Source organism: Gracilinanus agilis, chromosome 2, assembly GCF_016433145.1.
Source record: "Gracilinanus agilis isolate LMUSP501 chromosome 2, AgileGrace, whole genome shotgun sequence".
NCBI lineage: Eukaryota > Metazoa > Chordata > Mammalia > Didelphimorphia > Didelphidae > Gracilinanus > Gracilinanus agilis.
In genome coordinates this window covers 330068482-330092239 of record NC_058131.1, presented here as the reverse complement: position 1 = coordinate 330092239, position 23758 = coordinate 330068482, and the positions used below count along the sequence as shown (strand labels likewise).

Here is a 23758-nt window from a genome sequence, read left to right as displayed (position 1 = left end):
GGTTGTTTGGATGCAACATTCAAAAGGAGGAGGTACAATGAAGTACACTTTTAATTTGGCATTATTTAAATGCACATATTTTCATGCCAAAAAATTTCTCTCTCTCTTATATGTACCATCTCGAAGGCAGTGAGTAGAGGATGTTGGTTATGGAATACCATTTTCATATTCTTGTCATGGATTTAGGGGTGCATGAATATATGAAATGGCTGGAAAAGAAAAGAAAAGCCAGAGTGTGACAATGTGTCCTTCACAAGCTATTATGTACCTTACTACTCCCACTCCCAAATCTGATGTCTTTGCCCTTATTGCCTTTCACATAAGCTTTTACATCAGCCTTCCAATTGGGTTGCACACCTCTTAGCGCTCTATCTCTGATGTCTTTTCACATAGGCAACCAGAGTCTTCAGAAATTTATAGAATCTCATCTTTATAAAGAATCTCACAAGATCTAAAGTTATCAAACATTCCAAATCTGTAAAACCCTCCAAGGTATGCAGCATGAACTATATTAAAATGCAATTGAGAAATGTTTAACAAAATAAATAAAAATGAGATAAAATGTTGAATGGATTTCTAAGTCAATATGTAGCTCATCCATTTATATTTCCACTAGTCCAACTAGAAACTGAACAGTAATCTCTGCCACATATCCAGCAAGGAGTCAGTCATCTATCTTCTTCTGCCTGAAGACTATCAACAGAAAGAACCTTCACCTTTCAAAGCAACTCTTTCCATTTTGGAAAAGCTCTGTTATTAGAAAAATCTTCTATGTGTCTTTCTTAAGCAATACACTATGTCATTCCTCTGGTTAAGAAGTTATAATGGCTCCTGATTACTGCTAGGGGTGATGTACAATGAGATCTTCTTCCATTTTTAAGTGCCTAGAGTATTTACTGCTTAGACCACACAGTCACCCTCTGTATTAGATATTGTTTGGTATTGTCCTTTGACTCTTGTGTTAGACTTGTCTCACCAACAGGATCGTAATATAATTCTATTTTTTAAAATAAATTCTTACCTTCTGTCTTAGAATTAATACCAAATATGAGTTCAAAGGCAGAAGAGTGATAATAACTACAATTGGAGTTAAGTGACTTGCCCAGGGTCACAGAGCTAGGAAGTGTCTGAGGTCAAATTTGAACCCAAGATCTCAAGCCTCCAGACCTGGCTTTCTTTCCACTGAGCCACCTAGTTGAACCTGGGATCATACATTTTTAAAAGGCAGAGTTTTCTCTTACTCTTGGTAATTCCCACAATGGTAGGCCCACAGGAGCTCCAAAAAAAGTTAGTGACTTGTTGACTTGAAGTAAAGAAGTAAAGGTATGTTAGCTGTCGATACGGTCAATCAAAGAAGGCATCCTAGAGGTAGCAAATCTTCAATCATGTATTGACAAAACTCTAGAGTTACTTTCTTGAAATATTTTGATAGAACCATAAATAATTTAAAAATTGAAACAAACTGTGATATCCGCACTGATGTTGCTTTGTAAATCTTCAATCACATATAAATCCAAGATGTTATTTTAACATGAAAATACCTCCTTTGTAGAATGAACAAGGCTGGTGTGGAGCAAAATTTGATTTATGGGGGAAGTTTCAAATTATTTTAAGTGATTCATCAAATACAGCCGGGCAACATAGAAAGAACATTCAACTAAGAGTCAGAAGATCTGAATTCTAGTAATCTAGTAATAATTTAGTAATAATGGCTCTCATATCCCTTTTTAATATTGAAAGCATAGTTGATTTGTGTTGTTTCTTCCAGCTCTGGGATTCTGTGGCATTCTGTGATTAGCCCTCTGAAACACATTTGAGCTGTTTGTACCATCAGGGATAATGTACCATCAGCTTTGCCTATCCATCCCTGATACTCCTACTTCAGGAAGGGATTTCAGATTTCAGTAGGGTTGCATAGCTCAGACTGACCTGCCTTGCCTAATCCCATCATTATCTCCCTTTGCCATCTCTTCTCCTTGAAAGACCAACCTCTCCTCTCCCGTGGAGGCAAGTAGGAGTCAATCACAGACACACTGGAGAGAAGAACTATTGTCTGAAGTGCACAGCCCACACTGTCTGGTCTGCATTTTTGCATAACTTGTTGTGGTCCTGGCTGTGTTGGGAAATTTACATCACTTGGCTCAATCAAGTGGGAACTGTCTTACCTTCTGCCCCAAGATTGCTTCAGTGTTTTATGCCTCCTAATTCATTACTACTATGTGCATAATAGACACTTTGGGGAATAGAATAAGCAACAACAACAGCAACAAAAATGGAAGATGTTCTTTGTCATATGGAAGCTTAAGTCTTATTGGAACTTAAACAGAGTTTTCTTCTTGTGAAATCAGAATATGTGACCAGATTGGGAGTTTTTAACTTGGAGAGTCCATGGACCCTGAGAGATTTCCATTACTGGATCTGTACATTCATTTTCAGATATATATTTTGATAACTATATTTCAGTATGATTAGTTTCCTTTGGAATTCAACATATTTTACTTCTTGTAGTAAAAAAAATATATTTAGAGACAGGAATCATATAATTCAATAGACTGCCAAAGGAGTCCAAGAAAGGAAAAAGTTAAGAATTTTTAGCCTACATGATTACTACTGTCCCTTCTAGCTCTGACATTCTCCATTTAAAATTCCTTTCAATTCTATCATTTTATGTTTCATTTTCAAAGGATGCTTTTTAATATTTTCTATTCTGTATTCTAAATTTTGTGTTCTATGGCCCCTCCTAGTTCTGATAGTGTATGTTCTCAGGTTCTTTTTGTTTTAGACATTCTGTGTTCTAAAATACCTTCTCTTCTCCAACATTCAATTATTACTTTTCAATTTTATTATTCTGTACTCCATGTTCTAATGGAATATTATTATTCTTATTCTCAGGTCCTTTTTAATTTTAACACCCTCAAACTGTAAGTTTACTGACTCACAAAACAGTTAAGTGACAATGCGAGAGTCAGTGTGTGACCAAATGTCAGAATCATATGGATGGGTAAATGTTAGAGAAACTCAGCAAAAGGTGGAGATTTCCAGAGTGAGAGAGAAAGGTCTTTGGGGAGAAAACAAAACCTAAACTAGGCCTTGAAATATTGAGTAGGATGCAGATAGGTAGAGGGAAGATGGAAGGGGCACATCATGAGCCAGCCTTTGAGTAGTCAGACAGCAAAATAAGTATTCAGGAGTCAAGAAGACTGACTTCAGCAAACTGGAGAAATCATGTAAATAGGAACCTCTCATGTTTGCCCATTGCTTTATATTTTTTAAATGCTTTCACATGCATTTTTTTTCTCTTTGAACCTTACAACCCTTTGTAGCATAGGCAGGGTTAGTGTTTAATATACCCATTTTGTAGATGCAAAACCCTGAGGATCAAAGAGGGTAATTTTAACCAAGCTCATATAGTCCAGATGAAATCTCAGATCTCATAATCTGGTAAACCATGCCAGTGTTTGTTATATTGTGATTTGTCGTTTTAGACTTTATAAGAAAAAGAATTTCCAAAATTCCAAAAAGAAAGAAAGAGAAAAACCAAATGGCAGTACAAAGTAGTGGTGGTGATGGTGGTGGTAGTGTGTGTGTGTGTGTGTGTGTGTGTGTGTGTTTGTGTGTGTGTGCATGGGGGTTCTGCCTGTTTATGAGTGAAGTGGGGGAGGGGAAGAGAAAAAGAGATAATAGTAGAATACAGACTAGACCATATCAATGTAGTCATCAATATAGCCCTGTTGTTGATGTAGCCCTATCATTTCTAAAGCATAAATAACAAGGTTTGAGAGGCAGAACATGGGTGGTTCATAATCAATATATACTTAAATATAATGCTTATATATGTATTTGTTGTCTGACAAAATGTTATGTTCCTTGAGAGGATGGGTTTTATTTTATTCTTTGTAGTTGTATTTCCAGTGAATAACATGGTGTATTGCACATAGTAGGTGCTTGATAAATACTTGTCAAATGATTTATTGGGAGTTATAATAGACCACAAATTTATGAGTCAATGCAAAGGTGATCTCCATAATAATAAATCAAATAATGGTTAAGTTCATAAAATTTTAATATCTGGGAAGAGGGATCTTTTAACTCTACTGTTCTGTGCTCTGATTAGCTTCTACCAGGAATTTTATATTCAATTCCAGAGTACTGATGTTATTCAGTCATGTTTGACTTACTAGGAACCCATTTGGGGTTTTCTTGGAGAAGATACTGGAATGATTTGCCATTTCCTTTTCAGTTCATTTTCACAGATAAGAAAACTGAGGCAAACAATGACTTGCCCAGGAGCCCACAGCTATTCAGTGTGAGGCCAGATTTGGACTCAGAAAGATGGGTCTTTCTCACTCCTTACTCAACACTATCTACTGTACCACATAGATTCCCCAGAATATTGAGGCCATTCCTATAACTACATCAACAAGTTGAAGGACGAATAGGTGTAGGTAAACAGAACGGCGAGATGACCAAAACACTTATAATATAGAAAGATCATATAAAGATGAGTTGAAGGAACTGGAGAAATATAAACAGCAGAAAACAAGAATTGCCTAGAGGGTGATGTTTGTTGCTTTCAGGTAGTTGCAAAAATGTCACATTGAAGAGATTTCTGTTCTGTTTTGTTGCTGAAGGCAGAACTCATTAAAATAGATGAAAACAATTGGATAGATTTCATCAAGAAACGATGTGGTGACCATCGTAGTTGGCAAAAATAAGTTGAGCTGCTACCCCAAGAGGTAATGAGCCATCTATCATTAGGTATCTTAATATGAAGGCCATATGAGCATTTGTCAGAAAATTTGTGGAGTAGATTTCTGCTTATGTATGAACTGGACTAGAGGAAGTCTAAGGAAATAATGGACCTTGCAACTCTAAGATTCTATCTCTAGCATAAAAAAATATGGTTTGGGTTAGTGCAAAATGGTAGGTAGGATTTTAGGAAGCATGAGCCATGTTCAGAGGAATTGAGACCATACTCAGGTTAAAATAATAGCACCTTTTTTTAGTACTTGAATATTTCTTTTCAAATTGCTTTCACATGTATGATCATTTCTGATACTAGTCAACCCTGTCAGGGATATATGAAAGAGGCTATAATTCTCATCTAAGTTCAAAGAGAACAGCTAGGTGGCACAATGAATAGAGTGGCCTGGCCTGAAGTCAAGAAGACTCATCTTTGTGAGCCCAAATCTGTCCTTAGACACTTAGTATCTGAATGACCCAGAACAAGTTACTTAACTCTGTTTACCTCAGTTCCCCATCTAGAAAAAGAGCTGGAGAAGGAAATGGCAAACCAGTCCAGTATCTCTGTCAATAAAACCCCAAATCGGGTCACAAAGAGTTGGACACGACTGAAATAACTGAACAACAACAGCAAGGTTCAAAAGAGAGGTACCCTATCTAAGATCAAACAGTTGATTATTAAGTGGAGAGGTAGATTTAACCCAAGACTCCTAATCTAGCATCCTTGCTCTCATGCCATGCTGTTCTGAATTGACCTCCTAACTCAAATAGCCTGCAGATCTGAAAGGACTGTTCTAAACTTAGTTACGTGAGTATGGAAGGAGAACAGTTGCCTTTCCCTTTATCACTCCTCTGCCCTCTCACCCAGCAAAGCAGGACCATCAAAACCCAGAGGTGCCTAGTGTAATCAAAGAGCCTGTCAATCATTGAGGTTGGCATGGGTTTAGAGAGCCCCCTCCCCCTTTTGCTTCTTTCCTCATTTGAATTATTTAAGCCATGCTGTGTGTGTGTGAGAGAGAAGGTATGGAGGAGATAGCCTGTTTGTCTGCCATGAAATCCCTGTTTCCCTCCCAGTACCGAGCACGAAACTCTGGCAGCTCCTTCCACTGGATCTTCTCTCACCCTACTGCTTGAAACATGGGTATACTTAACCCAAATCTGTCTGTTTTAATTACCCTCCTCTGGGCAGATAAAAGCTTCCTATAAGTTTGCTTTCTTGAGCATTCCTCTGTGGCTTCAATACCAGCGATTAAAGTATGAAGGGAAAACAAAATAGAAAAAAGAAGGAGAAGGAGAAGGAGAAGGAGAAGAAGGAGAAGGAGAAGGAGAAGGAGAGCCTCAACCTTTAGCTCCTTACTTGTCGTCCCCTGACTACTACTTTCACTGCTTTCTTCATTGCATTTTATCACCTCTTTTATTCTTTGGGCACCTAACTTTCCAGACTTTCCAGAAGAGGGTTAACCCTTTTCCCTTCTCCCATTTCAGCCCTATACCATTCACCTTCCTTCTTGAAAAATGTGGGAATTACCAAAGCACCTCTGAAACAGCCACATGGAGTCAGCTTGAGACAAAGAAAAATGGATTGGTGTTAAGAGTCTATGACAGCACCATCCTACTCACAGTCCTGGTGTCATCTTTGACTCCTCACAATCTCTCACCCTCCAGATCCAATCTCTTGCCAAGGCCTGTTGATTGCTCCTTTGTAAATTCTCTCCAATATTCCCACTTCTTTCCTCCAACACTGCTACCACATAGGTATAATTCTCATCATCTCACACCTGGACAACTGCAAGAGATTGCTGACTGTTCTGCATGCCACAAGCCTCCTCTCACTCCAGTCCATTCTCTATTCGGTCACCAAAGTGATTTTCCTAAAGTGTTACCCCACCTCCCATACTCAGTGAACTCCAGTGAGTCCTTATCATTTTCCAGATCAAATGCAAAATTCTCTCTTTGGTGCTCTTCATATCCTGCTCCTCCCCACCTTAACAGTCTTCTTACATCTTATTCTTTCCCATGCACTCTTCGATCCAGTGACACTGACTTCCTTGATGCTCTCTAAATAAAATATCCTGCATTTATTTTGGCTTGGAATGCTCTCTCTCCTAATCTCCTAAGTTCTCCCATCTTCTGGTTTCCCTGACTTCTTTCAAGTCCACTTTCTATAGGGAACCATTTCTAATTTCTACTAATTCTTGTGCCTTCCTTTTCTCAGTCATTTTCCTGTTTATCCTGTATATAGCTTGTTTGTGCTTATTGTTCATTTGTCTCCACCTATAAGAATGTGAGCTCCTTGAGGGCTCCTTTATTTATATCCCCATTGTTTGGTACATAAACAGGCACTTTTCTTTTTTAAACCTTTACCTTCTGTCTTAGAATAGATATTGAAGGTCAGTTCTAAGGCAGAAAATTGGTATGGACTAGGCAATTAAAATGAAATGACTTCAAAACAAGTCTAGAACTTAGGTCTACAGATTTTCCACACAGCACATTCCAGGTAACCTTTTCCATATTATATGACAAATGGAATGGAATTGTAGTTGCCTTTCATATATTGAGCGCTTTTTTTTTTTTTTCATTTTAACCCATATTTTCTCTCCTAGCAACACTAAGGCAGAAGGTCAAGTAGGTCTGAGTGTCTTGCCCACAGTCATACAGCTAGGAAGTATCTGAGGCCAGATTTGAAGCCGTGCCCTCCTGACTCTGGGCCTGGTGTTTTAACCGCTGTGCCACCTTATTACCCCATATTAAACTCTTAATAAGTGTTTGTTGAGTTGAATTCAGTGTACAAGAAAGAAAGTTTCTGTGATCTTTCCAAGCCTGGACCTGGATACCACCATATGAAAAACAGTAATGTCTCCTTTACTGTTGTTACTTTGCTTGTTCAGTATTCTGAGTAAACTTTCTCCATTTCTCTGCTCCTTGAGGGTCTTGTGGCTGTTCCTGTGTTCCCTGGTTCTGAGGCTTTCACCTTTCTGCTTTATATTTCTGGTGCTATATATATATTAGTGAATGGAAAGGAATCAAAAATAGATGTTCAACTCATGGGGAAAACCATGAAGGCATTACTACTTGAGGAAAGCTTATAGAGCCAACAAAATTATGGGATGAAATGGGAATCAGGAGAGCTGATATCTTTGAGTTAATCTTTTTTTAATTTTTTAATTTTTTTAATTTTTTAAACCCTTAACTTCTGTGTATTGTCTCATAGGTGGAAGAGTGGTAAGGGAGGCAATGGGGGTCAAGTGACTTGCCCAGGTCACACAGCTGGGAAGTGTCTGAGGCCACTTTTGAACCTAGGATTTCCCGTCTCTAGACCTGACTCTCAATCCACTGAGCTACCCAGCTGCCCCCTTGAGTTAATCTTGATGTGCATATGTTTAAGTTTTCAGTGATCTTTGTGTATACTACAGAAAGGCAGGAACCTCCCACATCTCCAAAAATGACTTGTTTGGCATTTGACTATATATAAAAGAAAGATGATTGTTGTACATATTCTGTGGGTCTTTTGCTGACTTCCAAAAGGCAGAATGTTATAATGGACCTGAATTTAGAGAAGACCTGAGTTCAAATCCCAACTTTGTTGCTTATTAATTTTTGATTCTATACAAATATTGCTTCTGTAAAATGAAGGAATGGGTTTAGATTGGGGTTTAGGTCACCTCTTTTGATGGACCTCTTTGACAATCTGGTGAAGCTGATGGTTTCCTTCTCAGAATAATATTTTTAAATCCCATAAAATAAAAAATTTAAATCCATAAAATAATGATAAAAATGATAAAAAATAAAATACAAAGGATTATACAGGAAACCAATGATTGAAACATGGTTATTAAAATAGGAAAAAAATGGAAAAGGAAAAGAAACAAGTTTATGGATTCTAGGTCTATAATCTCTGTTCTGTAGATCATAATAATAATTCACATCTTTATAGCCCTTTAAATGTTCTAGGATAATTTATAAGCATTATGTCATTGGAAGTGAACAATTACCTTATGCCCACTTTATAGCTAAGGAAACTGAGGCATAGAGAAGGTACAGAAATTGCCCAGGGTCTTAGAACTAGTATATAACGGAGACAGATCTCTTTGACATTCTGGGTCAGTACCACGTGTATTACAGAGCTCCCTTCCTACCCTAAGCCCTATGATTCTATGGCCCAGGCTCTGCCACTTGCTTTAAGGACCTGGACAAAGTCGCCACCTCTCCGGGTCCCATTTTCCTGTCTATCAAATGAAGAGATATAACAGATGAAGTCCAAGGTCCCCTCAAATGCTAAGATTCTCTTAGACTTCAGAGTTGGTATGGATTTATGCTAATCACATGCAAATTACATGCAGAATTACGTGTGGCCCTCCAGCTTGGTACATCTGGATGTGGCCTCCCAGGGAAAATCCTGTGGGACCATTCTGCCTAGGCGCATGCTAGGAAGCGCTACTCCCTCATCATAATCTCTGTTCCTCTTCCCCCATTCCCCATCTGTTGGAGGGTCTCTCTGTATGCCCCAGAGTGCAGAGTTTGTTTGAAGCCCTGTTAGGTGTGAAACAGAAGAAGAGAGAAGTAGCTTTAGCTATTAAAGAATACACATGGCAATATGAATTTGGGGGAGGAAATGACTTTACAGAGAAATAAACAAATTCCAAAACCCCGGCCCTGAACTTCCCAGTTTGCCTTCTCCTGTCTCCTTTCCCAGGTAAATATTTCCCCGAGAATTTCTGGGAACATTGTCTCTAACCTCTCTTGTGTTCCGACACCGTTTTGTTTTTGACCCACTTGGGCTCCTCTGAAGGCCACTCTTTTGTCCATCTCCCCTACGTCTGGGTCTGTTCCTTGCCTGTTTCTTTAGCTCTGTCTCTTGGGGTCTTGCTCCCTTCCCCTTTTCTGTCTTCGCTTTGAACAGAGGCACACTCAGAGCAAAAGCTGGTCTCAGAAAGGTTCTGAGCTGAGGGCGCCCTACAGATGTATAAACATTTTACCTTCCTAACCCTGGGATCTCCATTCCAAAGGCAACAGGAAAAGGGGGGAACTAAGAGCCCCTGGCAAAATAAAAGGGGGGCTCGGGGTGGCCTGTTTCAAAATTTTCAATTTTCCCATTAGAGGTGACTTTGCTTCTTCTTTGAGGGGGGGGGATGGGGAGAGGAGGAGGAGGGGTCAGGGCAAGGAGGTGGGAAAGAAAATACAATGAGCCCTCTGGTAACCTTTGCTCTTGTTGATACTAGACAAGACCACACTGTTAATGAGTGATCGTTAGCAGATGGCTGTTGAGCAACTTGGTCAGAATCAGAAGTGAGGGCTGGGACCCTGGGAGGTGTGAGGGAGGGAGGAGGCTTTAATATTTTGTCTCCTAATGCCGACTAAGCTGACAAAGATTTATGATTTCCAAGTGGGCTCCTTTGGTGGGAGTTTATGGAGGGTTTCATGTTTTTGGCAAACCGACTGGTGGGCTATAATATGGGTGCCATATTTTTCTCATGCTCTTGTATGTCTCAATCTCTTCCCACTTACCTTCCTTGCCTAAAATCCCAGACCATTGGATCCAAGAGGATAAAGTCAGTATCTTCTGACTTCCTATGTCCTTCCATTTCTAGTTATAGAGACATGAATTTGTATCTTTCATCATAGTGTTCTTTTCTTTCCTGACTACCAATTCTTTTAACAATCTCTATACTCTATCCTTCTGATAATTTCTCCTCCTCTTCTGACTCCTTCTTCTGTACTAGAAAAGTGTTCAAGTTTCTCCTTATCCTTAAAAAAAAAAAAAGCTACCTTGTCACCCTTTCAAAATGTCACCTCTCTCTTCCCTATTAGTAGTCAAAAGTAGCCACCTTAATTTCCTCATTTTCCATTTGTTGCTCAATGCCCTGCAACCTGGCCACCAATCATACAATTCTATAAGATAACCAATCACTTCTTATTTACCTGTTCCAGTGACCTTTTCTCATTCTTGATCCCATTGGACTTTTTTTCCTTTTTTTTTTTTTGGAGTATTAGACTTTGGTAACCATCTCCTCATTCTGGATACTTTCTCCTCCCTAAGATTTTATGACATTGTACCCTCCTGATTTTTCTCCTCTTATTAGACTACTTCTCCATCTCTTTCAGTATTTCATCTTTTTTTTTCTTCTTCCCTCTAAATGTAGACCATAAGTCCCTCTAGAACTGGAAGGTATCAGAGGCTATCTAGTCAAACTCCTTCATCTTACATTTGAGGAAAGTGAGATCCAGTTGAATGACTTAACCAAATGATAGGTAGGTGTATTGCCTCCATCAAGAGAGATTCTATCCTCAGATTTCTTCTCTCCAATCACTCTTGTCAGGTGACTCATATACATGAGTATGGGATAGCTAGGTGGAGTAGTGGATAGATTGTTGGGCCTGGAGTCAGGAAGACACATCCTCCTGAGATAAAATCTGGCCGCAGACACTTAGGAACTGTGTGATCATGGGCAAGTCACTTAACTCTGTTTGCCTCAGTTTCCTCCTCTATAAAATAAGGGGAAGAAGGAAATGACAAATCTTCCTTGCAGTGCTTTGCCAAGTCAAAGAGTTAGGGATGACTGAAAGATGTTTGAACAACAGCAACAAAGATCTTAGTGATATGTCATTTTTAACAGATCCCAAACTGAATTCATCATGTTCTTCCCTTTATCTTCCTCTTCCCCTGCACCTATTGACGGTGCCAATATTTTCTCAATCCCCCTCCCCCCAACCCAGACCTCCAAATATCTTTGAATTTTTCCTTCCTCTAAGTGTCTAGGCAGTTTTCAAATCATGTCAGTTTTGCCTTTACAGTTTCTTTCACATCTCCATCTCATCTTTTCCATTCACACAGCTACTAGTTTAGTTTACTTCCTGTTTAACTCTCTCCTGGATGATTGTCACAGCTTCCAGATTGTTTCTCTGTTCCCAATCTCTTCTAGCTTGAACTATTCCTTCATACAACAGACAAATTAATCTTCTTCATGCAACAGTCAAATTAATCTTCCTACTAGGCAGGCCTACCATATTACTCCTCTATTCAAAACCTTTTGGAGAACTTCCATTCTGTGTGATTAAATTCACTCTTTAGCCTTCTCCATGATCTAGGCCCCCTTTCACCCTTATTTCACACTCTTTATTTTTCTACCCTCTAATTTTATAGCCAAATTGGACAAGTATGTAGTCTCAGGTCATATTCTGTAATCTCACTCTATAGGACATAGTCCATCTCTCCCTTGCTTGAAATTCATTTCCTCTCCATCTCTGCCACATGGTATAACTTCACTTTAAAACCCAAGTAAAGTGGTATTTCTTCCATGAAATTTTCTGTGGTGCCACCTAATGAAAGTAATCACATCTCCAGTTTTCTTTTCTTTTTCTGTCTTTCTTTTTTTAATCCTTAACTTCTGTTTTAGAATGGATACTAAGTATGGCAGAAGAATAGTAAGTGGTATGCAATTGGGGTTAAATGACTTATCCAGGGTCACACATCTAGGAAGTATCTGAGGCCATATTTGAACCCAGGTCCTCACAACTTCAGTCCTGACTATCCACTGAGGCATCCAGATGCCCCATCAGCAAACATTTCTAAAATGCATGTTTTTTGCATTTCTAGGTCAGAATAAGACGACCAGTAGGATATAATTTCTACCCTCAAGTAGTTTATAGTCTAATAGGACAGATAAGCTATTCATAGGAATAAATATGATGCAAATTAGGATAGGATTAATGTACAAAGTGAGTATAAAATGCCTTGAGATTAGATTAATAAATTGGATTTGGGGGGGGGGTCTAATGGAAATTGGTCAGCAAGAAGTTGCCAGACTAAGACATTCTCTCACATAAAGAGAAATAATAGCTATGCTCATTCTTAGTGCAAGACCCCAAGTACAATATCTGAGTAAAGACTGTGAGGACATTCTCAATTTATTATGCTGGACATTCTCCATGAGCATCCTATTAGCACTAATGGAAAATGTACAGCTTAAGTTATGATGGCGGAAATCAATCTTGAGCCTGAAGTACAAATTGTCTAAAAGGGTATATTGTATTCATTTTTATCTCCCTTTCCTTCCTTTCTCTTTTTGGCTCATATATTATTATCTATTGACCATTCTATCTTCTATATTTCACAGAGGCTTCAGATCACAGAATTGGAAGGAGCCTTAACAATTTTCTAGTTTAGTGGTGTCAAACTCAAATAGAAAAAAAGCCCCTGTGACCTGCATGTTGGCTTAAAAAACTACAAATTAACATCATCTCTGTTTTATTGTATTTCTGCTTGGTCAAACTTTTTCCAATTATGTTTTAATCTAGCTTTCTATACTCTGGGAGCAGGAGTTTTGCCTGCCACAAGTTTGACATTTCCATGTCTAGTCCAGTTCCTACTTGAAGTATTCACATGAGAAAGGAGAGTCTTGGCTGGTCTCTGAAATCCCTTCCAACCCTGAGATTCTAAAGTTAAAAAATTCCCTTAACTAGAGAACCTCATAGATCTCTTCCTTATGACCCTTAGCATTCATAAAATATTTTGTTTTGCAATTCTCTGTATACTTACATGGTGTGTGATATAGCTAGTCATATTTGTCTCATCACTGAATTAAGCCGTAAGCCATGAAGGAAGCAATTGTATCTTATTTAAACTGTATTTTACCATACCCAGCATAGTGTTCCATACTCAGCATGCTGAATGTATGAAAACGTGAATGTATGAGTTCAATTTGCTGAATGTATAATGAGTGAATGTCAGTTCAAGACAAGGCATATATCTTCAGCAAGATAGGCGGGGAAGTTCTGACGGGGATGGACAAAGGAATAATTCTAAAGATAAAATCAGCAAAGTCATTTCCTGAGGTTTCTTCTGGTCTGACCAACAGTGAAGTGAAATCTCTACTATCTTACAGATAAAACTGATACACATAGAAAGAATGACTTTCCTTTTTAGTGAATGTCAAAGCTAGCCTGGTCTCTGGCCAGGAAACAGGAGTCCTATCTGGTTTGTATGTCCGGAGCGCCTGACCCTCCAACTCTCCTGTCTAGCTATTTTAGCAGCTTGATTTCTGAGATAGATACTCATACATTGGGGAGGGATGGGGAAACGATGTGTTTTCTTTATGTTTATTCATTCATATTTCTTTTTTGGGGACACATAGGACTGTATGACAAATGTTCTTACACCTCTCGTGACCGAGGATGGGCCGTGGGGATTCACACCATCAGTGACCAGGGAAATAGAGATCCCCGTTTTTTCTTCTCCATGAAGACAGACCGAGCTCGGAAGGTGACGACCATCAACGCTCATCGAAGCTACCTCCCCAGTCAGTGGGTGCACCTTGCTGCCACTTATGACGGACGACTGATGAAGCTCTATGTGAATGGTGCCCAGGTTGCAATGGGTAGCGAGCAAGTTGGGGGAATCTTTAGCCCTTTGACCCTGAAGTGTAAAGTGCTCATGCTGGGTGGGAATGCCCTCAATCATAATTATCGGGGTTACATTGAGCATTTCAGTCTTTGGAAGACAGCTCGATCTCAAAAAGAGATCTTAGTGGACATGGGGCGGGCAGATCACGGACCAGGCACCGTGCTACCTCAGCTTGTCATTCAGGAGAACTTAGAGAATGTGAGAAGCACGTGGTCTTCTATGAAAGATGGAAACAGCCCCCAAGTTGAATTCAGTTACCACCATGGTCTCCTGCTTGATACTAGTCTGGAACCCCCTTTATGTGGGCAGACCCTCTGCGACAACGTCGAAGTGATCGCCAGCTACAACCATCTCCCCAGTTTCCGACGTCCCAAACTGGTGCGTTACCGGGTGGTGAACATCTACGATGACAACCATGAGAATCCAACGGTCAGCCAACAGCAGATTGAATTCCAGCACCAGCAACTGACAGAGGCCTTTGACCGCTATAATATCACATGGCAGCTGGAAGTGCTGGAAGTGAGGAATTCATCGCTGCGTCATCGTCTCATTCTGGCCAACTGTGATATCAGCAAGATCGGAGATGAGAACTGTGACCCCGAGTGCAACCACACTCTGACCGGTTACGATGGCGGGGACTGTCGGCACCTCCGACATTCAACGTTCAGCAAGAAGAAGCAGAACGGTGTGTGCGACATGGATTGTAACTATGAGAGATACAACTTTGATGGTGGGGAGTGCTGCAACCCTGAGATTACTGATGTCACCAAAACATGCTTTGACCCAGACTCTCCTTACAGGTAGGCATTTTGTTAAGCAAAAACTTGTACAAACAGTATCCAAAGTTGAGACGTTTCGATCTCCACTCGGCAGATGAGGAAACTGAGACACAGAGAGATAAAGTGACTTATCCAGAGTCCCAGAGCTAGTTAGTGGCAGAATTGAGACTAAGAGCCTGATTCACTGTCCTCACTCTTTCATGCTGGCTGTGGATGGCATATGCATGAGGAGAGGCAGGGGAAAGGTGGAAGACGCAGTCAGCCTACTTAATAATTGACTCAGCTTCCACTGTGGATTGTATAATAAAACTAGAAACTCAGAGCCAAAACCTTCCTGAAACTAGTCTAGGCTCACTTCAGGTGATGTCCTTCAACCCTGAGGGCTGGAGATCCCAAGTCAAGAAGAACCAGCTGTTCTGAGTTTTTCTGGTTAAAACTGAACTGTTGCTTTCCATTTAACACGTATACTGGACTTGCTGAGGTTTTCAGCATGTTTGCTGGTCTTTGCATGTTTTTTTTTTCCTTTTTTTTGCTGACTCTTCTCTTAAAAAGTGCTGGCCTCCTGAACACAAACACAATACCTATGGGGAAAGGGATGCTGGCTGGGGGAGTAGTAGAGAGGTGGGGTGGGAATCAGGGAGTCCTCGGAGTCAGAAAATACAGTAGTAGCCTTTTTGTTAATACATAAATCTTGAATTTTCTGCTTGACACATTAGTCTTGAATTTTCAAATGTGGAATTTTAGAACTTGAAGAGACAAATCATTCCCTTTGTTTGGGCCTCAGTTTCCTCTTATGCAAAATAAATGGCTTGGACTGAGTGGTCTTTAGTGTCCCTTTCAAATCCCAAATTATATCATTCGGTGGTTCTAGGCTAGGTTCTAGGCAAGCAAGGACTGAATAAATGGTAGAACAGTTTAGCTCCTAGAATTGTCCCTTGGAGCCCATAGCATTCTCTTCTCACCTCTTGCTTCTTTTTAAGGTGGATTTCTCAACCTGTATGCATATGTGTGTGTGTGTGTGTGTGATGGACCACTCTGGAAGTTTTATGGAGCCAAAGGACCTCTTCTCAGTATAATATTTTTAAATAATTAAAAGAAATGCTAAATTTCAGTTAGTGTTTAGTGGGGGAAAGTATATACTTTTATGTATGTGTATATATACATATATACACACATAAATTTATGTATATACATATACATACGTTTACTAGCCAGATTTATGGGACCCTTGAAATCTTTCCATAGACCCTTTGGGATGTCTGAACCTCAAATCAAGGATGCCTGTTCTAATGCTAGAGAAAGCTCCATCAATCAACAATTTATTACTGTCCATGACTGTACCCAGTCTTATGCAAGACATTGTATATGTAGGTGAAGCAGGAGTATGAACTTGGTCATTGTTTTCAAAGAGTTTATAGTCTTTTGGGGGAGACAAGACTAATGTTCTTATGAAAAATAATGAGTAATACAGGGCAGTATTTAATTCAAAGACAAATTATGTTAACCGATTTCAAATTCATTAGAGATTCCAAGGAGAAAGGAGACAATGAGAAAAGAGTAGTTAGGAAAGGTGCCCTAGCAAAGTTCAGGTTTCAGATGGTCCTTAAAGAATGGGTAGGGAATAATCACCACCACCACCATACTTAGAAAATATTTTAAAGTATGCAAAGAGCTTTAAATGATCAATCTTATTTGATCTTCATACCTATCCTGTGAGATACATGATATCATTGATCTCATTTTGCAGATGAGGATAAGGGAATCTTGTAGGTGGGAGGGCATTATTTTGCCTGAGTAGAAAATAAGAATTGAAAGCAGGATAGCAAACATAGATTGAAAGAAATGGCAGACAGAATCACTTTGTGTCTTGAAACCAGAGATAAATTCTACAAGAAAGTTACATAAGAGCAGTTAATTTTACTTCCTAGTTGTCCTGTTAATTGGAGGGACCGGACTAGCCTGGATAACCTCTGAGATTTCTTTTAGCTCCAAGTCAGTGATCTAACATTCTATATTCTCAAGCCCCTTCAAAGATATATTATCTAACCGAAGCTATTGCACAGCTCTAATATAAAATGTCCTAAGTTCTCTTCCTGTCTTAAGTCTGTATTCTAAGTGTCTTTCCTTTGCTAACATTCTATGATTAGATTATTGCCGTAGGAATGATTTAAGAAGACACACACACACACACACACACACACACACACACACACACATACACACACACACATTTTAAACTGACAAGCAGATTTATTCCACCAGTGTTCAGATTAAAAGAGGGATCTTGGCATGTGCAGATTATACTTGAAAAAGCCAACAGTATGCCCAAACCATCTCTTGTTTCCGAATTCACTGCACTATTATTGCCCAGAATCTCTGACTACAACCACGTGCCAGTGTTTTGAATGAGCATCAGAGATGCAAGTTTTCTGGCAGGAAAAGCAATACATACTGGATTAAACCAACCAAACAAAGACCTTTCTCTTGAAAATACCTAAGAATTGCTGTGCTCAGCCACAATGGCCCAAACCACATCAGCTCCTGTGGACAAAGGGAAGCCTGTGGAAACCTGTGTGTAAAAAGGGAAAAGGGAAGGGTTTTGCTCAGGTGATTGTGGGGCTTAGGTTCTGTTTTTGGATGTGAGCTTTCTTTGCTTTGAAGCCACTTAACGTCTCTATCCTCTCTTGCTGTGCTAGTCATGTTGCTTCCTGCCTAGTACCATTTGTCTCCTTAAAGGACTTTTCTGTAATATGAATGCTACTATGGGTTCCAGTGTAAGGCAGCAGAATGTATAGATATTATGATTGTAAAAAGGAGGAAAGTCCTGTCTTTTACATATACTGTATGTATGATTGTAGGCAAGTCATTCAATCTCTGAGTGCTCTAGGAAAGTTTGTAAGATTCTAAGTTGCAGGAAAGATGCTGATCTTCACTATTCCTCACTTGGAAACTTCTATAATAATGAAATGAAAGGAAGGAAGGAAAGAAGGAAAAAAGGAAAGAGGGAAAGAAGGAAAAAAAGAAAGAAGGAAGGAAGGAAGGAAGGAAGGAAGGAAGGAAGGAAGGAAGGAAGGAAGGAAAGAAGGAAGGAAGGAAGGAAGGAAGGAAGGAAGGAAAGAAGGAAGGAAGGAAGGAAGGAAGGATGGGAGATGGACTTGTTATCAGGAAATCTAAGTTTAAATCTTGCCTGCCTACATTTCAAGTTTAGGAGTCTTAAGTATATAGTTTTACCTCTGTGAGACAGTCTCTTGATCTGTGATATGAGAAAATAATAGCAGTTATACTGCCTACCTTATACAACTTGCCAAAGTTGAATTAGTAAGAAGGCTGACTAATCAGTAACAAAGCCAGGACCACAACTCGGGTTCTCTGATTCTAGATTCTATAGATACTATAGAAATTCCCATCTTACAGAAGGGGAAACTGAAGCTTCGTTAAAATTATGAAATGACTAGATCATGGTCACATATATCACTAATGAGTGTCAAAGGCATGATTTGAACATAGGTGTCTGAAAACTCTTTAAAAAAACACTTACTTCCTGTTTAGTATCAATTCTTAAGGCAGAATTGCAGCAAGGGACAGGCAATTGGAATTGAGTAACTTTCCCAGGGTCACACAGCTAGGAAGTGTTTGAGGACAGATTTGAACCCAGGTTCTCCGGACTCCAGGCTAGGCACTTTATCCATCATGCTACCTAGTTGCCCCTCTGACAGCTCTTAATACTAGTACTCCATCTATTATCCCATCCTTCCTCTTTAGCATGGAGAATGTTAGAGTTTAAAGGGATAATGAACCTTAACATCTATCCAACCCAACCTCCTCCTCTTATAGATAGGACTCTTAAGGCCAGAAAAGATTACCTGACTTGCCTAACATTACATCCATCCATATGTACATATGTGTATAGTTAATTCATCTATCCATCTTCTAGAAGTAGACCTGGGCTAAAATCCTGATACTCCAATTCCATGTCTGTTGCTTTTCTCCATTATCCATGGCATAGTGCCCTGCATGGAGGTAAAGGGTCTGTGGAATTTTATTTAATTTGCGTTATATCCACATGACCTCCCTTGACTTTTCTGTTGTCAGCAGTTGTAGGAAGCTCTTGGCAACCTTTACTATCTGTGTCATAGTCATTCATTCTTCCCTTCTCGTTCATTTATTGACATTCCCAAATTTGGACCATTTATTTATTTATTATGAATCCTTTACTTTCCGTTTTAGAATCTGTGTATTGGTTCCAAGGCAGAAGAGCGGTAAGGGCTAGGCAATGGGGGTTAAGTGACTTGCCCAAGGTCACACAACTAGGAAGTGTCTGAGACCAGATTTGAACCTAGGACTTCCCAGCTCTAGTCCTCACTCTCAATCCACTGAGCCACCCAGCTATCCCCACCAAATTTGGATAATTTAAAGCCATGTCCAACAAACGAATAGTTTGAACATAAGGATATTAGCTTAGAGAAGAAGAAAAAAATTGTGGGCAATTAAATTTTATAACCACTATGAATATAAACATCTACAAAGTTAGACCCTGAGTGAGATATCAAGTCCATCCATTTGAAGAACTGTTACAATGAAGTCGACTTGTTCTTGTAGTTCTGAGTACACTAGGGTCAATGGACAACAGTTACAGGGAGGCAGAAGTAGACATAGTGAAAGAAAAGAACTGTTCAAAAATTCGAGATGTTCAAAAACAGAATAAGTTGACCCAAGGTAGTTCAATACCTCTCCCCGGTAGTGACCCAAGCCCAGACCAGATGACCACTTGTCAGGCATATTCTAGAGGGTATTTCTGTGCTGTACTTCTTTTGTTAAATTCTTGCTTCCATCCTAGTAACAACTAAGACAGAAGAGCCAGGGCTAAGCAATTGGAGTTGAGTGGCTTGTCCAGGATCACACAGATGGGAAGTAGCTGAGGCCAGATTTCAGCCCTGTTCTCTCAACTACAGACCTGTCCCCTGTGATATATTCTTGAGGTGGTTCATGGTTGTAGTAAACTAAGGAGTCAGATATGCCTTCTGGTTCTGAGATCCCATGATCCCATGTTTCATGACTTTGCTAATTAAATCCCACTCCTCCTTCTAACTCCTTTAGTGGCTTTAGTAACATGTTTACATGGTGCATTAAGGTTTACAAAACTCTTTATTTACAACTAACCTGTGAGATATAGAGTACAAATATCGTTATGCCTCTTTCATGGTTGGGGAAAATAATGTCCATAGAGTTTAAATGATGTTGCTAGGCACACAGCCCATCAGCTTTGGAATAAGAATTTGAACCCTGATTTTCTTGTGCCAATTTTTCCCCCATTCTAACATGCTACCTCTCTTTCATAGCTCACCATCATAATCTTGGTGTGCACGGATTATATAGCCCTTATGATGCCCATTTTACAGAAGAGGAAAATGGGATTTAGAGAGGTATAACAATTTGTTTACAAACACACAGCTAATTAGTAAGTATGAGGCGATTACAAATAGAATGAGGAAAATGTGTCAAATGGGGACAGATGAGGGGGTATTCCTAAAGGGAGACACCCCAAGTGATGAGGAACTGGTAGTTAATAACTGGCTGGCACTATTGCAGGTTGAAATTTGCAGACCATGTGGTATCAGTCAAGTGTGCCTGCTGGAAGCATATATTCAGAGACCTCAGTCACTACTGTAGAAGTGCAGACTTGACAGAAGCATGGACTGCTGTCAAAGGGCTTAAGGAGTGAGTTTGAGTTAAGTAGAGGACACTCTGCATGAGCCTTTGAAAAGGAAAGGGAGGCAGGAATAATGAATACAAACCATCAAGTCTCAGAAAATGTGCAGTGAAGTCTGAAACTCAGTGTTGTGTGCCCCCTCCAGTGATAGAATATTGTAGCAAATCCAGACTATTATCTTTTGGACATATCTTCCAAAGTATGAAAGGTGACGCTTAAAGGCTGGTATTTCACCTCTGAATATGGATATTCCAGTTTGGGGGGAATTGAAAATGGGGGTGGGGACAGGGAAGAGGAGAGAAAAAACCAAAGCATTCCTCTATTGTTGGGGGAATTTCTTTAAAAACAAACAAGCAAAACAAATCTCTTTTCTCTTTTAAAGACAACAGAGACACTCCACAGAGACTGGGTTATGATTTTTGTTGGTACTGACTCAACATTACAAGAAGTTTTTGGGAAACTTGGGCAAAAAGAAGGCCCTTTACAAGTCTGAGATAGAAGGTTCTAGGTTCCAAGGGATTTCTCAGGCTTATGGTTCTAAGAATAGTAAGCATAAAAGACTGTAGTTTCTTTGAGATAAGATAATCTTGGGTCTGCCTCACCTCACCGTTAATTAACAGAAGTGCTTTCTCATCTTGTTCTCATTTATCTTGGGTCACATAAGTGGTTATCTCCACTTGGTAGGGTCTACATAATATACTTCCTATCACAGATAATCTTGTAAAGAGAAAAATCAAGATCCATTCTGTTTGAGAACTCTTGGGTAAGAGGAAAAATCCAGAAGCAAAGCCAAATTTCTATCCCTCAGTAGATATTAATTGAGGAACTGTTAGAGAATGATCAGAACTAGGATGGTCTTTAGCAGTCACCGAGCTTAACTTTTCCATTTTTCAGAGACAGAAAGTAAGGCCAAAAAAGGAAAAATAACTAACTATTCCATTGCCCTACACTGCCTATTTTACACTCAAAGCACATGTTGAGTATTTTGGAAACAATAAAACATGATCCTTGTTCTTTAAGACAAATCATTATTTATTTTGGGAGACAAAATTAATTAATGCTTGAAAATGTTCAAGAAAGTGAAGGACTAGCACTTGGTTACAACACAGCATTGAAGAGAAGCAGTGGGAAATATGACTGGCCCAAAAGGTAAACTAATGGCAGGCTGGTGAGTCATTTAAATGTGAAGTTTGGACTTTCTCCTCTAGTCAGTAGGAAATGATTGGAGAGGTTTGAATAGAAGAGGGACAGGACCCAAATGATATTTTAGGAAATTTTATCTGATTGTGATACATAGAACATTTTGCAGAAAAGAAGTATTAAATGATAAAAAATAAACCTAATTATGACTTGTTTGCTGGTTATCATGGTGTGTGACAAACACTGGAAATGGATTGAAACTACAAGACTGAGGACAATGTATAGACATGGAGACGATTCTTGAGATTCTACCCATGTCAGATTTAAGTCAAGGTCGAGCTTCTTCCCATTTTTAGCTGTTGGGATGCCAGTGGCACTGTTGATTCTTTAACACCTTGCTCACATGTTCAAAGAACTTCTCTATCAGATTTGAAGAACTATTTCTTGGATACCAGCACATTGTCCCTTATTTTTGAAATGGATATTCAACTTACTTTTAAAGTTCTTTTAATTATGGGAGCTATACCTCATACTGAAATCTTTTGATTTTACATCACTTTCATTTTCTGAATATATACCTTCTTCATCCCACACCCAGTAAGTATCTCTCATAACAGAATATTTAAGAGAGAAAAATAGTTCAACAACAAATCCAACACTTTACCTGAATATGACAGAATATTTAATATTATATACCAATAATCTCTCACCTTTTCAAAGATGTGAAGGAGGTACATTTTTTTCAGCTTTACTCTGAGGTCAAGGAAACCATATTTCCAATGCCAATGGTATACATTGTTCTTTTTCCCACTTACAGGAGGCAGCATAGTGAATTAAAACATATATAAATAAATACATAAATAAATTAATTTATGGATGGGTGAAGAAAAAAAGAAAGGAACAAACATTATAAGATAATGTTGAAAAAGTGTTCCAGCCCCTCCATGTTTCAGTTCTTATAATAAATTCCATTCCCCACTTCATTATGGGAACAACATTTTCCTGCCATTCAATTCAATATTTTTCAGTGCCTACAGGGTGCAAAGCTCAGGTGCCAGAATATATAAAGACAAAAAAAGAGGAATATATGCCCTCAAGGAGCTTATATTCTATTGAGGAAAGACAACTGGGCCAGAAACATGAAGGTACAAGGATAATTGAGGAGGGGAAAAGGGAAGGCATCCTAAAGGAAGGGGCACCTGAGATGAGCCTTGAAGAAATATAAGGTTTTCTGAGAGATGGTGAAATCCATGAATAAGGAATGACTTGTAAGAATATATGGAGGTAGGAAATGAGATATTGAGTTAAGGAAATGACAAATAATCCATTTCAGCTGGGATGTAAAGCGGATAATGTGTGTGTATGTTTAAAGAGCATAATATATGTCTATATATATGTACAATTCATATGTGTATATATCTATGTGTATGTATCTATATTATGTTTATACACAGGTATGTATAGCCAGATAGAACTTTGAGGGTCTTAAATGTTGAGCTAAAGAGTTTATATTTTATACTTTAGACAATGAGGAAGCACTGATGATTTTTAAGCAGAAGAATGATATTGTATGACTGTCATTTTCTTAAGAGATTAAAGAAATATTGTTCTCACTTAGGATGATTCTTTTTTTTTTTTTTTTAAGAACCCTAACCTTCTGTCTTAGAATCAATACCAAGTATTGATTCCAAGGCAGAAGAACAGTAAGGGCAAGACAAGGGGGGTTAAGTGACTTGCCAATGGTCACATAGCTAGGAAGTGTCTGAGGCCATATTTGAACCCAGGACCTCCCATCTCTAGGCCTGGCTCTATAACCACTGTACCACAATTCTTTTGGATGCCTTGTGGGAGATGAATTGGAGCATAGAGAAACTAGAAGCAGGGAAATCAATTAAGAGAATTATAGTAATCCAGCGATAGGTAATGAGAGAAATGAACTGCCATACTGGTTATATGAGTAGAAAGAAAGGGATGAATGAAAGAGAT

General features: G+C 39.1%; 1 protein-coding gene across 1 annotated transcript in view; it reads left to right on the top strand.

The window, feature by feature from the left end:
* The window catches only part of PAPPA (pappalysin 1), a 293056-nt gene that overhangs the window by 24922 nt on the left and 244376 nt on the right, over positions 1–23758 (top strand). The window contains exon 2 of the mRNA XM_044664273.1: positions 13875–14943. Within this exon, the coding sequence (XP_044520208.1) occupies positions 13875–14943 (1069 nt within the window). The remainder of the gene's footprint in view (positions 1–13874; positions 14944–23758) is intronic.